This window comes from Aulonocara sp. 'chitande type north' Nkhata Bay, linkage group LG16 (assembly GCF_057382095.1).
Source record: "Aulonocara sp. 'chitande type north' Nkhata Bay isolate Kocher_YH1m ecotype deep benthic linkage group LG16, A_spYH_male_GT1.1, whole genome shotgun sequence".
Taxonomy (NCBI): Eukaryota; Metazoa; Chordata; class Actinopteri; order Cichliformes; family Cichlidae; genus Aulonocara; species Aulonocara sp. 'chitande type north' Nkhata Bay.
In genome coordinates this window covers 35446407-35462893 of record NC_141359.1, presented here as the reverse complement: position 1 = coordinate 35462893, position 16487 = coordinate 35446407, and the positions used below count along the sequence as shown (strand labels likewise).

At 41.0% G+C, this 16487-nt stretch overlaps 1 protein-coding gene across 1 annotated transcript in view; it reads left to right on the top strand.

The window, feature by feature from the left end:
- Positions 1–662: 662 nt before the first annotated feature.
- The window catches only part of igfbp2b (insulin-like growth factor binding protein 2b), a 29045-nt gene continuing 13220 nt past the window's right edge, over positions 663–16487 (top strand). The window contains exon 1 of the mRNA XM_086266417.1: positions 663–1217. Coding sequence (XP_086122543.1) covers positions 860–1217 — 358 coding nt within the window. The 5' untranslated portion in view covers positions 663–859. The remainder of the gene's footprint in view (positions 1218–16487) is intronic.

The following is a 16487-nucleotide window of genomic DNA, read 5'->3' as shown; positions in this document are numbered from 1 at the left end:
CCCTACTCATCCTGTCCAATACTTAGACAGTCCTTTCCTCACCAACATGGTGGTAATTGTTTAAATTATGGTTCCCATTAAAATGCAAAGAAAAAAAGCAGGATACACTTTAAAGCAAGATTATCATGTCAGTTGGAGTTCATGAGCATGGGATGTTCGGCTTCAGTGTCAAAAACATTCAACATATTCAACTCAAAGCTGATGTTGTGGACCAATGGTGTCACATTGACTGTGTCCACTTTAGCTACATACCTGTTAAAACATCCTTTGAGTAATTCTGCAGTAGATGTCAGAAGGGCTGCTTTCTGCCCTGATGACACACACACAATGAAAATAATGCAAGCTGTGCTGTGTGCAGGTAAAATGGTTGAGCTACTGAGGGGGAAAAAAGAGCACTTTTGGCTCCTTAGTCTTACCTTTAACTGAGTGCTAACTGACACGCAGCAAGTGAGGGAGCCAAATCACAGAAAGAGCACTGACTTTAACATTTCCCAGGAAACATCTGGTTGGACTTTGCTAGTAAGGACATGTAGATGGTGCAATTGGAGTGAAATGGAAAAACACAAATGTTGAAAAATTTCCTCTCTGGTAATCTTGTACTGAGTGACATTATAGCACCTGAAAGCAACAGTTTCAGTTTCTGAACCTTCTTATCAACAGGGATTTATATTTTGATACTTTCAGGGGGAAAAAAAGACTTCTTTCTCCTCAGTCAGTTGGTAATATGAGAGCAGATAGGACCCTGTCAGCGGCACCACAGTGTTTACCCAAACACAGAGGACTGTCAGAGAATCCAGAGGTTCATGCTGTAGGGTCATTTTACCTTTAGTGGTCACTAACAAACCTAGCAAGCGTTATAATGGGCATGTACTTCTTATACGGTTTGCTTTTTGCATATGTTGGGCTGCCTGGACTCTTACTCTGTGATTTAGCTTTCCGATGCCCAAGCTGCACCGCAGAGGATATGATGGCATGCACCAAAGTCGATCCGCTATGTGCAGAGATTGTGAGGGAGCCAGGCTGCGGCTGCTGTCCGGTGTGTGCCCGGCAGGTGGGAGAGCTCTGTGGGGTTTATCTGCCAAGGTGCTCCACCGGTCTGAGGTGCTACCCAAGTATGGATGCTGACTTCCCTTTACAGCAGCTCATTCAGGGTTTGGGACAATGTGGACAAAGAATAGATGTGGATGTCTGGGAACATTTGAACCTGTCGGGGTATGGTAAGTTCTATGAAAAAACTGCTGCAAAGTAGTAGAATAAAGAAAGACCATTAAAGCTGCATTAATCTGTAGTTGCTGTTTTCAATCACTAAATCGCTTTTTATATTTAAATTGAATAAACTGAACAGAGAATAATCCCCCAAGGCTACATTGGCCTTACTTTTTAGACCTGGAGGAGACATGGATCTCTTCCAAACCATTCTACAGGGTAGGGGTTTTACTTTTTAGAACTCCTAGTGTTAAGACTTAAAGTTAGCTCCATGGCTACTTTGACAGGTACCTGGCAGCTACAGCCCATCACTGTCTGGGCTTTACCTCCACTAGTGGGAGCCTCTAATCCGGACTTCTTTTTTCTGCTGTTGGTGCCTTTTTGAACATTTTAACTAAATTATCTAACAGATAATCTGTGGAACTAACCATCTCGGCAATTTGTGCTTTGGCGAGGTATATTCAGTGTTTTGTCTGTTAAATGTTTCTGTGTTTGTGTAATTTAACTGTAAAGTTAATGAACACAGCTCATTAACCAAATTTGCTAGCTTTGCCTTATAGTGCTGCCATCCAAATACGTTCACTTCTTTCTCCAATAAGCCAACACAGTGGTAGCCAAAATGGTGGTGAAACTTCAAAATTCCGAAATCAAAACTAAAGGCTAAGATCAAGTCAAGGGTGATGTCACATCCATCTTTTAAATACAGTACATGATATATTGTTATATATTGAGGGGTCAAAACTAGGGATGGGTACCGGTATCATTATGGCACCGGTTCTGACATAAACGGTAGTAACCAGACCGAAAAGCAGCGCTTTTTTCCCCCCTGAGATGTCATACACTTTGGATTCCAGCCAATCATTTTATCTTTGCGAGCGTAGTAGGCGGGCCCAGGTACGTACATTCTTTTAGAGCAGAGCTACAGATTAAAAATGCCCAAGGCGAAGCTGTCAAAGTCTGGCTGTACTTCTGAGCAAATGATGCAAACTCAGCAGCCTGCAACAAGTGCTTTAAGGTGATACTGTGAAAAGGAGGTAACTCCTCGAATCTGATGAAACACCTAGCGATGTATAGCATTTTGTTAAAAGCCGAGAAATGCGCTGTATTTTCTAGCTTGCTGCGAGACCTCACACCGTGCACATCTACTGCGCGTGGTTTGCCTGTTATCTGCAGTGTTGCCAACTCCTCAGTAAGGAAAATCGCTATCGGTTGTCCTAAAAGTCGCTAGAAGTCGCCAAATGACGTCATCGCCTAATTTGCATAATTGGTCATGCTAATGTAATTGTAACCTACGCTGTTGGAGAGAGAAATAACATCGTAGAAGAGACATAAAGTGAGTAAAAACGTCCTAAATGCAGTTAGAATTTATTTAGAACTACAAATTAAATTTATTTTAGCAATTGTTGTTTTTTAATGTCACAATTCCAACCCTGCTCCTTTATCCAGTCCTGGACCAGCAAAAGTGACCTGAAATAGGCACTCTGGTGGAGTTACTTTGTGTGTGAGAGTGTGTGTTTATAAGTAGTTTTAAACCTTGTGATCCACAAAACAGCATAACATTAAAAGAAGAACTGACTGCGTTACAGTCAGTGCGGGAGCAGCGGCTTCGCTCATGCGCTATTCATTTGCTGTTTGGACGCACAGGTGTGAACGTCTCCTGCCCTGATAGCAGCTGGGGAGGACTATCCTCCGCCTGTGTGCGCTTTGGCACGGGTGAGGTGCCCAAGGCAGCACCCGCTGCTTGTTGAGAGTAAGAGCAATACGCGTTTGCACGTCAAAAAGTCGTCATAAATAAGTCTCCAATAATATCAGAAAAGTCGCCAGATTTGTCGCTAGTCGCTTTTTAGAAAAAAACTCGCTAAATATAGAGCGACAAAATTGCTAAGTTGGCAACACTGGTTATCTGACCCGGAGTTAGCAACATTCCCCAAGAACCCGAAGAGGAGAGTTCTGGCCCCTAGCCCTGCCAGTGTAGCAGAAATGATGACGGATGATGATGGCAGCAGCAGCCGTTCTTCTCTGCGTGAGTAGCTTAATGTTGTTCGTGTGTAATTTATGTTGCTAACCACGTTATTAACTTAATGCATGTAAGGTGAACTAGCAAACATCATCATAGCTACATGCGGCTGTCCTCTTGTTTGATGGCAGATACTCCCTTCACCCTGGCCAAAAAGGCTAAAATGACCAAAGAAAAAGTGGAAAACAGCTAAACATGAGAGGTTTTTGGACAAAGTTTGTGTTTTCCATTGTTTAAGCACTGCTTCCAGCCAAGAGTGATGTCACAAATCCCCTATAGCTGCAGAAAAGGCTAACATTGTTATCTTTTTACAAAAAAACAGCTGAACACGAGAGGTTTTTGGACCAATTTTGTGTTCTCCATTCTTTAAGCACCATTTAAAAAGTACTGGTTTGGTACTGGTATCGGATAAAACCTAAACCATACCCATCCCTATTCAAAACCTGGCATTAAGGGTACAGGGGAGGTCATTGCATATAGTCTTTACAGAGTTAGTACTCATGAGAAGTACTCATGAATCCAGACTAGATTTCTTCTGTCTGTCATGTTGGAGAGAGGACCTAAAAGCAGACGCGTACAATCAGGACTAGACAGTTTATTTAGGCCGGGAGAAAAACAAAAGAAGAATACAAAACAAAAGGAGACTCAGACTTTACTAATCAAACTGGGCAAAGCTAAACATTAAGATCATAGACTGTGAAACCCGGAAAGACACATGGAGGGAGGTGAACTGACATTCCAGTGAGGATGAAGGGGAACTCACACAATTTATACACATGAGGATGATTAGGGAAAGTGGAGGCCCACAGGAGGGACTAATCGGGCATAATAAGTCAGGAGAAATGAAGCTGAACACAATCCACATGAGACAAGGGACTGTCAAAATAAAACAGGAAGTGTCATGCATACCAAGACTCAGAGTAGGACTTGCAGGCAGGGATAAACAGACAGACTGGGGGTGACAAAGGATGAAACACAAAAAGAAGAACATGGAGACAGAGCACAGATACAAGGACAAGTGAGAGAGAGAGAGGGAGGGCGAGAGACATGACAGACAGGAGGGGACACCAAGTAGAAAACAAAGAGACCAGACCAAGGGAGCAGGAACTGAAACTGATAACACTTAAATAACTTGAAAATAAACTAGACACCTCTAACAATATAGCAGGGAAATTACCAGGGATTACCAAGCTCTACTATTTCTAGTCACAGGAACTAAACAAGAAAACAAAACAATATAAAATCCAGGTAATATGATCATTTCTCAAAATCAAAAATGAATTTAACAATATTCAAAAGGTCCAAAACACAGAGAAGTATATTAATTTCCTAGGAGTGGAAATCTAATTCATTATGATGTTAAATCACCTACGTCTGCATCACCACAGCTTAAACTGACACAGTGCTATATGTGATGGTCTGTGTACATCTGTTTTGTACATCCAAAGATTTGTCCTCTGTCAAGTATCTTCTGTACTGTGCTTTAACTGAGACTTCTCCTATATTCTCTTATACCTCAGCATGAAGTTATAACACAGAAGGAAAAACTTCACTGAGAATTAGCAGAGTCGAGACTACAGTTTCACTGCAGAACTCTTTTAATGTCAGAAAAACCACCATCTACATCAAACATATTTGTAACTATCCCAAAAGAAACAACCCAGAAATCCTGCTGGGACAGAGAAATGTTAAGCTTTGCTATCCCACATTACAGTTATTAGGGACAAAGGGTCACTATTGATTCCTGAAAATGAATGTTGACATATGCAATGTGTTTGGCAGGCAGTGGCAGACCCACATCTGTGAGCGCAAACCAGCAGTATCCCTCCAATGAACTCTAACATGTCTATAACCCACGTAGCCTCAAAGCTCTCGTATTGGGAATGCCTTATTTTGATGTAGGCTATTGTATTAAGGAGGAAATTTAATACACATTGAAACTTTTAAGGCTAGCATTCAATCATAAATGTCTCAGTGTCTGTTGTGAGCATCAGTGTCAGTTTGTTATTGGAAAAGAGTTTCTCTGAAGAAGAAGAAGAAGAAGGTGGTGTGACCTATTTATATAAACTGCTTAGAGCTAAATATTTATTTGTTTATCTTGCGTCTCATGGCTACTGACTTAAATGGGAGAGGATAATGAAAACAAACCCATTTCCAATCCTGCAATTTTATCTGAGCACAGTGCACTCGGGATGGGCTCTATGCTGTGATTTATCACCTTTGGCGTTCAGATCAGTTAAAATACAAACGAGCATTGTTTTATAGGGCAGGTTGCACTCTGTTAAGCTTGACTTTTCAAGCATGGCAGCTATTTAATATCAACATCTGTCTTTCTTTGTACCCTTCAACATCCACATTTCGTTAACTGCAGGAAAGATCCTGAAGTTTACACTCTCACTTTTCAGTTCAACAAAAAAACAGTGTTGCTTTTTAGGATATTGTGCTTATTTGATGTGATCCTGGGTTCACGTGGGTCCTTTGGGTCACTGAAATGAGCAGCACATCAGCCTGAGTAAACAGTCTAGAGTTCATAACCTCCTTGAGCTTTGCTGAGACTTGGTGCTTTCAGCAGACAAACATCTGTGTATAAATATGTAAAATGTGTTGACTAGGGACAAGATTTTTCAGTTTCCCAGTTTCAATTTGTTGTCCAAGTAGTACTGATTAATCAACTGAGCACTTTGGTTGCATACAAGTAGGCGCTCCCTGTGAGACGGGAGTATGCTTGCCAAAGTGTTGTCTTTTTATTAACTTATCTAAATGGATAGACAGTAACCAGTGCATGGAATGGGAAGTCTCTGCCAAGATATCCTGTACTACACTGTGGAAACCCTGGAAGTCCACTCCAGGGCGTCAACTTGTGCTGTTTTGTCAAAGCCACTGGGATGGCTCATTTAGGTAGAGTTTGTTCCTCGTCCTTATAATCTATATGACAAGGTGGGTTATAGCATTGGTGAGAGGTACTTTTCACTCCAAAATCATCATTTTTTGAAGTGCACTATAGTTGCACTGGGGTGGTTTTTTTTTTTGTTTTGGTTTTTTTTTTTAACCAGAACCACAATCCCTTTTTAAATCAAATTAAAGTAGCTTTCACTTCCTAAACCCAACCAGTGAGTGAATGCAGGGTTTAAAAATGACTAAGAAACACGAAGTTAAAAAATTGTGGAAAACAAAGGTCACAACTGGATGGAAACCATAACCTTCTGACTCATAAACCGGTGAGACCCCATGCCATAGACACCTCAAAATATGGATATAGCTTTGGATTTTGAAAACTAAAGCCAGTGCAGAAGTGCCTTTACCATGCCTTTAAAGTGTCTCTTTAATTGCCACCAGGAGGGTATCTCCTGTGGTTGCAAAAAGACTCATAGACTTCATATCCGTAGAAGTCTGTGAGAAAACCAGTCTTCCCTCACCTCTGCACAAACTGTCCTGATGAGTTTACGGGCTCGGTCATTTAAGCTATAAATCCAAGAAAGGAGGTCTAATCAGACTATGTTCATTAATGACTGAATGAGGAATTAGCCAATCAGTGAGGAGTTTTAAGCCCATTTCCATCACCCAAAAGGAAAATAAGAGAGATGGCAGAGGCTTCAGAAGTGAACTTCATAGACCATCTTTCAAACCGTCTAAATTCCCGTCCAGGATACAGCAGAGGTTAAAGATATCAGGCATGATGATGATGTCAGAAAGGAGAAGTAAAGGTCGGTTGTAAGCATTTTACAGACATGCAGCAGCCAGTATTTGGTGCACTAAGGTTTTAGTCTGGTGATGATTGTGAGCTCCAGTCTTGACATCAAACCAAATATTCCCTTCCTTTAAATTCTGGACAAAGGAAATGAATTCACTGACTCCGATGAGGTGCTGAAGTCTATGGCAGGTGTGGAAGATCTGTCAGAAACATGGATACATCATTATGCAGCAATATTTGGATTATCCATTAACATTTCAGCATCCACTGTATTTATGCAGGGACGATCTGTTGAGCAGCACAGAATGTTTGCTCAAAACAAATTCGCTTGACTTACTTGAAAGGCTGAAAGTCTGCGCTTACACTCCACAACATTATTTTAAGTCTGCTGCTGCCAACGGTTTGGGGAATTGTACAAGGGAGAGTTTCTCTAGTGGCCAGTCAATCAGTGATTGGGCTTGGCCTGAATGCGTTGCATCGAATCCAGCTTAAAAAACAGGCCAGAAAATGATGCATGATTTGCATTTAAACAAATTGAATTTCCATTGACATACTAGAGTTACTAGCAGTGTGTATGGTGGATACTGGATTTTAATTTTGATTTCTGCTAGCCTTCCCACAAATATACCAGCATACTTGCTCTTTCTTTTGCCTGTCTCTTTGATAGACTAGCAAATTTACAGACGAGGAAATAACTGAATCGATCACATATTCTGCTTGGCAGTGGTAAATAAAGTACCGGTTAAGTGCTCCAGTAAACTCAGAGAATGATTACATTTAAAACTCTTTAGATATGATTTTATGACCTAACAATACTGTGTAGAGAAACCCAGCAATCCCTTCAAGCACAATGGGAGGACCACAGAGATGAGCAGCTAAATGAAATTCACCCATTAATTAGAGCTAATTTGTCAGCCTGCAGTGCAGGGCCAAACATGTCTTCTGAGAATAAGGCCTGCTGCTACACGGTACACAGTTCTCTGAAGACAGTACAAAATCTAAATCTGTACATAGAGCTTGGACTTGGGGTGAAACCCTCCATGCATGGACAGGAGCTTCCTTGTCTTGATGTCAGTGGCTTCTATTTCCTCCTTTGGCCATCTTATTATCCTAGCAGGGTACCTGATCACCGGCAGGGAGTAGGTGTTGATAGAGAGAGATAATATATATTGTATAATATACTGAGATGGATGATTGTTTGTATGCATAAGCTAAAAATAAATGATTAAAGTACAGATGATTAAGATGGATAAAATTATATTATTTACAAATACGGGAAGTCATTGCATTAAGCTCATAGATGTGATGTGTGTTCTACTTGCTAGTCTGTCTATAAGGTGCAGTACTATACTGTAGCAGGCGGGGGAGCATACAGTCAGAACAATCCGGTTGTTCAGTCTGACGTCACTAGCCGTGTCTGGGTCTAAACTCCGCTGCAGGTTCATATATCAAACGATCACTATGGCATTACTGAGAGTTGAAAAACTGTCTAAAGTCTTTCATCTTTAATAAAATGATCAGCGTTCTGCTCTACCAGGTGTAACAATTGAGTTTAACATCCAGGCATCCATGAAAACGTAATTTATGACATTTAACGGAGTTAGAAGTTAGCAGGAAGTTAGCTCGCTAGCTTCTATCTAAATACAATATAGCATGTCCTGACTGCAGGGTTTTGGAAACAAATTAAAACGTACAGCTCTGCTATCACTTCCAGCATAAATGAAGACAGAAAACTAAACAGCAGTGACGTTTGTAGGGTTACTGAAGTTGGGCTAGCTGGTATATAATGATGTGCTACGTGACCGCTAGTGACACAGCTATGTTAGCATAATATAAACAAGCTAACTTTTTTTCCACTCGATAAAACTTAACGTGAGTTTTCTTGGTGGTCAGAAACAAATGTAATCGCATGGCAGGATGCTGTAAAAGGACCAAACTTCAGCCAGGAGAACAACTGAGATAATCCATCCACAATACGAGGTTAGTCATTCATATACTGTTGCATGCGCTGGGCTGTAGTTACATCCTAAGGTTTTAAAAACTGAGCTTAAATAAATGATTAGCGGTAATAAAAGCCGAGGGAGGTCAACGGTGATCACTGACTGTTTTAGGAGCTTTTTGAGATCAAATAGAAGAAAATACATAACATTAAACATGTTAACAGCACAAAAGCCATATTAAACGCAGGCTACTTTAGACCCGGAAGTAGGATTCGTCGCGTCATCACTGAACAACCGGATAGCAGACACCTGGCTCCATTGTTTCCTCACTTTAACACCTCTACTCTTCCTAATTTCATTTTTGATTTTTGTCCCATGTCCAACAGCATACTGTCAACAATATCTTTTTGTTAAAATAAATATTTAATGACCACCAATTTGCAATGATTAAGCTGCACTCAACCAGGAAGAGAAACTCGTGAGATTGGAATCTTTTTACTAGAGTGCTACACAGCAAATCCAGCATGTCCAAATTAACACTGTCGGATTTGATTTCAACACTATTAAAGTGTCTATATGGGTCCACACCAGAGAGTGTTAATTTAACTCTTTTTGGAGAGTTGGTACGTTAACTCTGATTTAGTGTTAAACACCAAATCTGTCTGGAGTTGATAATTTAACACTTGGTGTTAAGAGTTTATATATTAACTCTCAAAGAGTATTTTAGTTTAACTACGTAAGAGTTATCTTCTAATTCATTCTTAAAAGCGGGAATTTTACTGTTCTGAACTTCTAGAAATTTCTTTTGGAACTAAACATTTACTAAAAAGATGCAATGGTTTTTGAAAAACATTTATTCTGAACTGTGCACCACAATTTCAAAACATTTTCTGAAAGATGTAACAGTATACATGTTCTCACTTTCATTAGAATTGTGTTTATCAAAAGGTCTGACATGGTAAATGCAAATAACAGCATTCTCATCACTTATTTCTTCAATACAATTTGCATGTCCTTCATTCATCCCTTTGTGGAACTTCAACGCACTTCTGCTCTCCCCCATATTCCATCTTCACAAGCATATCCTGTGCGGAGATTGAATAAAAATTAGTTGACACTAATTAATGGCACAAATAATCCAGTAAACAATTGCAGCACAGTAAAAAAGAAAAAGGAATCCTCTTTGAGCCATTACTTGTGTAAAGTATTTTCCCAAAAGACAAGGACACAGGCAACAGGTAATACTGAACTAAATGTAAAACCTCAACCTTTTTCATTTTTACCTAAACCGTGTGCACAAAACTCTGGAGGGATCTATGCTAACGTAGAATCCAGTCAGGACGTCTGCTACTGCTGTTTGCTCGTTTTTTTTATTTTTATGGGCGATCGGTTTCAGGCTTCAAGCAGCACCGTTATACCAACATTTCACATTCTACACATTGTTTTAGGTGTATTTGACCAAAAGTTTGACTGAAAATTCACATGCAAGCTTTTTTCAAGGCTGTGGTATTTGCCCGCAAACAATACCTTTCAGCTAGCTAAAACAGAATATTATGCTATCACCGAGCAACATGGCTAATGCCTTCCACACAGCTTTGTCTCAACTCCAACATCCTGCATCGTCCCGGTCCCCAAAAAGAACCGGCCCAATGAGCTGAATGACTTCCGACCGGTGGCACTGACGTCACATCTTATGAAGACTCTAGAGCGGCTCTTCCTCAACCTCCTCCGACCACAGGTACAACATGCCCAGGACCCACTACAGTTTGCATACAAGGCGGGTGTCGGAGTGGAGGATGCCATCCTGTACCTCCTACACAGAGCCCACTCACACCTGGATGGGGTAAAAGGCATGGTCAGGATCCTGTTTCTTGACTTTTCCAGTGCTTTTAATACCATCCGGCCCTGTATGCTTCAGGAAAAACTGAACAGGATGGAGGTGGACCCCTGCCTGGTGGCTTGGATCTCCGACTACCTCACCGACAGACCACAGTACGTCAGGCTGAAGGACATCACGTCTGACACTGTGGTCAGCAGCACAGGAGCACCACAGGGAACTGTGCTGTCCCCTCTTCTCTTCACCCTGTACACCTCTGACTGAGTTTGCAGATGACACGGCCATCATGGGGTGTATCTGGGATGATCAGGAAGAGGAGTACAGAAGTCTGGTGAGGAACTTTGTCGCATGGAGTCACACAAACCACCTGCAACTCAACACCTCAAAGACTAAGGAACTGGTTGTGGACTTCGGGAGGTCCAGAGAAGGTCCACTGCCGGTTCAGATAGAGGGGGAGGAGGTGGAGGTGGTCAACAAGTACAAGTACCTCGGGCTGTGGGTGGACAATAAACTGGACTGGTCATGCAACACAGAGCACCTGTATAAAAAAGCCCAAAGCCGACTGTACTTCCTCAGGAGGCTGAGGTCTTTTAACATCTGCAGGAAGCTCCTGAGGATGTTTTACCAGTCAGTGGTTGCTGGAGTACTTTTCTATGCTGTGGTGTGCTGGGGGAGCAGCACAGCAAAGAGGGACTCATCCAGGCTGGAGAAACTGATCAGGAAGGCTAGCTCTGTGGTCGGCATGAAGCTGGACACTCTGGTGACAGTGGCAGAGAAAAGGACATTAAAGAAACTGCTGGACATTATGAACAATGCTGGGCATCCTCTGCACACGGCCATAAACAATCAGAAGAGTCTGTTCAGTGACAGGTTGCTTCTCCCCAAGACAAGAACTAACAGACTTAAAAACTCCTTTGTCCCACACGCCATCAGACTGTTTAACTCCTCTCTGGAGGGGAGAGGGAGGGGAAACAGGAGGACAAAGGAGGGGGGAACAACTAAGCTGTAGTGCCTCTTCACCTCACTGTACAATACCTTGTGCAATACTTTTTGTAAATAGTCAACAGTGCAATAGACTCAATACTTGAAATGTGCAATTCACTTGTATTTTTATTTTTTATTCCTATTTATTCTATTTATCCCCTTTGTATATTTTATTTATATTTGTCTCTGTATTTATATATGTGTGTGTGTGTGTGTGTGTGTGTGTGTGTGTGTGTGTGTGTGTGTGTGTGTGTGTGTGTGTGTGTGTATATATATATATATAACAATTCTGTAACTGTAACTTCGGTCGTTGCTGTGCTTTTTTTGGAAGTCGAATTTCCCAGAGGAACCCACCCGAGGGATTAATAAAGTTCTATCTTATCTTATCTTATCTTATCTCTTAAAGAGCCACAGAAGTAAAAGCTCATAATAATAATTGAAACAATCTTTGAAAGAATGACTTACCAAGCATGGCAAACAACTCAAATATGTAGAGCAAAATGTTCTGAAACGGCTTCACTTCAGCTTCGATTGGAGCCGTGCTGGAGGCGGAGTCTGTGAATTTACTCTATTGGTGTCATAGCCCCTCTAGGAGTTCAGAGTTAAGAGGTCAAGAGTTAATGTTTCCATTGTAACACCTCCAGATTTGACAGAGAAACACTCATTTTTAACACTCGATTTTAACTACTATCATTTTACACCTCAGAGTTACATTAAAAGAATGTGACTCTGCTTAGAGTAAAATTAACTCTACTTTTGCAAGAAGACTATTAACACCAAAACATTTAACACTTTTGAATTTGCTGTGTATGCACAGAAATGTGCTTGTATTATTTTGGTGATGCAAAAAATATAAAAATGTTGTTATACTTTATTCTAATCTGAGTGTTTTACACTGCTGTAACTGCAGCTGATAGGACACGTAGAGAACACAGTGGAGGGTAGAACACACAGCAGGAATACCTGTTCAATCAACACTGATTTGACTTTGATCTTTGATTTCCATGTCTCCCTCATCAGGTTGTGGCATCCAGTTTAAAGTTTCAGAGTTCTGATGTGTAGCCAGAGTTCTCATGTTGGCAGCCAAAACCTTCCCCTAACCACAACCATGAATTAACCATTGTTTTATTATCATAACCATCTACCCCTACCCATTCATTCAACACATCGGTGGGTTGGACAGAATCATCCAATAGTGACGTTCATAAAACCACTCAGACCGCCAGTCGTCAACTGAAAAATCCCCACTGCGCAAAGCACAAACCTGTTTTGCACTTTCCTTGTGCTTCTGTTTATTTCTCTCTCCTTGTCTCTTCTTTGTGGCGTCGGTGGTCTTAGACTGCCCTTTATGGCCTGAAGGGGTTCCTCTGCTGAGACTTGCTGCTTCTCCTTCACTCACACTCTATGGTCTTTAATTATTCTGTGTCGATTTGTGCTGCACACAGTAGAATGTGTGAAAAGTTAAAGCTATAACACATCACTTTGGGTGGGAGTTGCATGTGGGTGCCTGCAAACCTGAGAAAACTCCCTCTGAGGTGTAAATAGCCCTCTCTCCTTCTCTTTCATATCTTAAAGCACATTGAGAAGTTGCAGCTTGCATACTGCATTAATTATCAGATTAAGATTCAGAAAACATATAAAGTTTGTCAAACATAATATTCTGATGTCTTCAGATTAAACTATGCAATAGATGCATCTTCACCAGCAACATTCTGCCTCCAAATGAATGCTCACAGCACTGCCTGTATAGCAATATATTATACTGCACTTTGAACTAAAGTGTTTGCAAAAGGTTGCCTCTGTGTTTGCATGGAGGCACACAGAGTGATGTTAACATTTGCTTCTGACTACCAGGCAAAAAGAAGTCCGAAGTTCATTCTTTTAATCTGTTTTTTGTTAAACCTGAGAACCTTCTCCACCTTGCCCTACCACAGCAGTAATGTGCAGCTTCCACAATGACTGACTGAAGTGCTTGTTTAAACACTGCCTTAGCTCACAGGCTATGGAACAACAAGGCGAGGGATACTTTTCCCCCCTAAGTCTGTACAGAGTTAGTGTAATTTTTAAAAAATCAGCCAAAAAATTAAAATCTCATCCCTGATATTTTGTTGGTCACGCTGCCAAAACCACTCTGAGCAATTGCATTGAGAACCGCACCTCTGGAGTTTGTGGTGGTGTTCTGCACTAAAACATTGTCAACAAATAGTTTATTTGTTGGGGTTGGGGTGGGGACTCCATGAATCTGCATACTCTAGCTGTTCCATCAGATTAGAAGCAGGGAGGCCAGGTTAATGTCTTGGGGTATTTTTCATGTGCTTTTTCATGATTTTCTGCATTGCTCTGCTGTGGGAAAGTGCTGCTGCTGCAGAATATGGCACAATCAAGAAGTGTGTGTTTGGACTGCAAGACCGACAAAGGAGCATTCGCACATCTTCAGATCGCTCTCAGTGTAAAATGTAATTGTTCCCAGAACTTAAAAAGTACAGCATACTTAAGATGACTAAGTTTAGGCAACCTAGTCATTGTGAGCTTGGTAAGTTTCATGTATAGTGGGGTCTTTTATTTTGAAACATGATTATTCCTGTGTCTGACTTCCTGCCTTGCTCATCTGCTCTGTGCATCTTGGTGTGGCTTCTCTCAAAACTAGAACTGGTCCAGTTTGATTGATAAAATGGTGCATTTGATAGAGTGAAGAGCTGCTTCTGGAATACATTGCATTCGGTGAAATTGTAAGCGTTTTGTTGTGTTGGTATTGTCAGCTCAGAGTTCAGGGATGGAATATAAGCCTGCAGTTATTCAACAAACGTATCTTAAGCTTTAATGTCTTGGATATTAGTTGTATTTAGTAAAGTTACTTAAAACAAAACAAAACAAAAACAAACATGTCACACTGGCATAAAGACTATAACATGTCTCTGGCCTTTCTCTGCAAGATACATTTTGGTAAGAACTGACCTAAAACCTCTTTAACGGAAGTGACCAGTAGATATATTGGATCACACCACCTGCACATGAGCGTATGCATGCAACACAACTGCATAAAAAATCTGCCAAACCCTCTGTGTTACTGGAGTCTTGAGCAGTGAAATGCTCTCACGCCTCCTCACCTGCATAGTTTCTCTGCTATCTGGTGGGCTTTCTCAGAGTTTTTTCCACCGTTAAACAGAGTTAATGAGAAGCTGTGAAAAAGTGAAGCCGCAGGTTCTACTTCTTAATTAATGGCATCAAGTATATTTAGTAAAGCTCCTGGAGAAACTGAAGAGTTGGGCATCAACTGAAATGAGTTTTAAGGTTATTTCTTAAATGCAATTTTTAAATAAATGATAAATATTCTTGAAGCAATCACATATAAACAACATTCTGGGGGTAAGTTTACAATGAATATATCAGCACCCGAGAGCCTGTTTTGAAAAATAATTGACTTTGACCTTTTTGCCTCTTAAGCCTGACAATCAGTGTAGAAGCACCAAAAGTTTCCTGTTAACAACTACAAAGGCAGCTTCATTGCTTAAAATGACACACAGCCACATAGAAGAGTTGAAAGAGAGAGCTTACTGTAAAAGGTCTGAAGGGGATCTTCATTATTCTGTTTCTTTTTGTACATTTGCCAGCTGTAAAGTGTTTGAAGTGGTTGGGGCTTAAGAGGAACCATTTACACAGACAGTGGGTTTAAAGTAGTCCACTTTCTTGGACGTCAAAGCCCAGTCAATTTGAGACCAGCTCTGCTGTATATGATAACAGGACAAATACATTAAGCAACTCTGGAAAGACATTACTCATTCTGTGCTATGAGAGGACTGTGAAAGCTTCACATCGAGGCAATACCCAAAGCCAACACTGCAAACAGCTCGAGACAGGTAGTTTCTATGGCGCTGAAGACAGAATCAACAACACAGTATTGTGATGACAGCTGTTGGCTAAAGACAAGTTTGGGGTTTTTTCTGCTTGAAAATGCAGTCATGAGTTCCTATAAGTGTCTGTAGAGGCAGTTCAAACACAACCGCAGAAAAGTGTTTACAAGCTGTGTATCTACCTTATTTAACTCAACCACAACACAGCATTCCTGCTTCATTCACTTTTGCATTGCTAAGGGGAAATAATGCTTTACATTACCCATCCATCCATTTTCTTCCACTAACATTTATGTTGTGAAGCTATAAAATGCTTTTATGTGTTTCTGACGGCAGATATCATTTCTTCTTAAAAGCAAGCCCTTGCTTGATGTGCCCTGCAAAACCTTCCCAAGTCAAAGATTCCTTCGCAGTTCATGAATATCTTAACAAAACTTGGAACAAAAGTCTGAATTTGTATGCTGAAGTGGAGGTTGGAAGCTTTTACATGTAGTCAACACTGACAGATTGTAGGGAATTTAATTTGACCGCTTGAAACTTAAGGACTCATTTATGGTCACAGTCTGTCCATGTGGAGCTCACATGTGAATCTTTCCAATCTCGATAAGAAGACGATTTTGGCTTGAGGGATAGTAACGCTGGTCAACCAGTCTGTCCAGTACTGTTGCAAATAAAAATATACCACTAAAGATTGGATGGATTACAGTGAAATTTGGTCCATCCATCCACCCTTCCACTTATTCCATTTTGTTTACAAGCCAGTGGATGTTTTTGCTGGTCTAAGGTCTTCCCCAGGGTTTCCTCTTGGTTGGACATCTCACTTTGGAAGCACGCTAGAGAGATTCCCAAACAGCCTCAGCTGGCTCCCTTTGACATAGAGTATCACAGGCTTTACCTCCAGCCCCTCTTGAACAACTGAGCTCTGCCTCACTGCACTATCCCAAACCACAAAATTGAACAC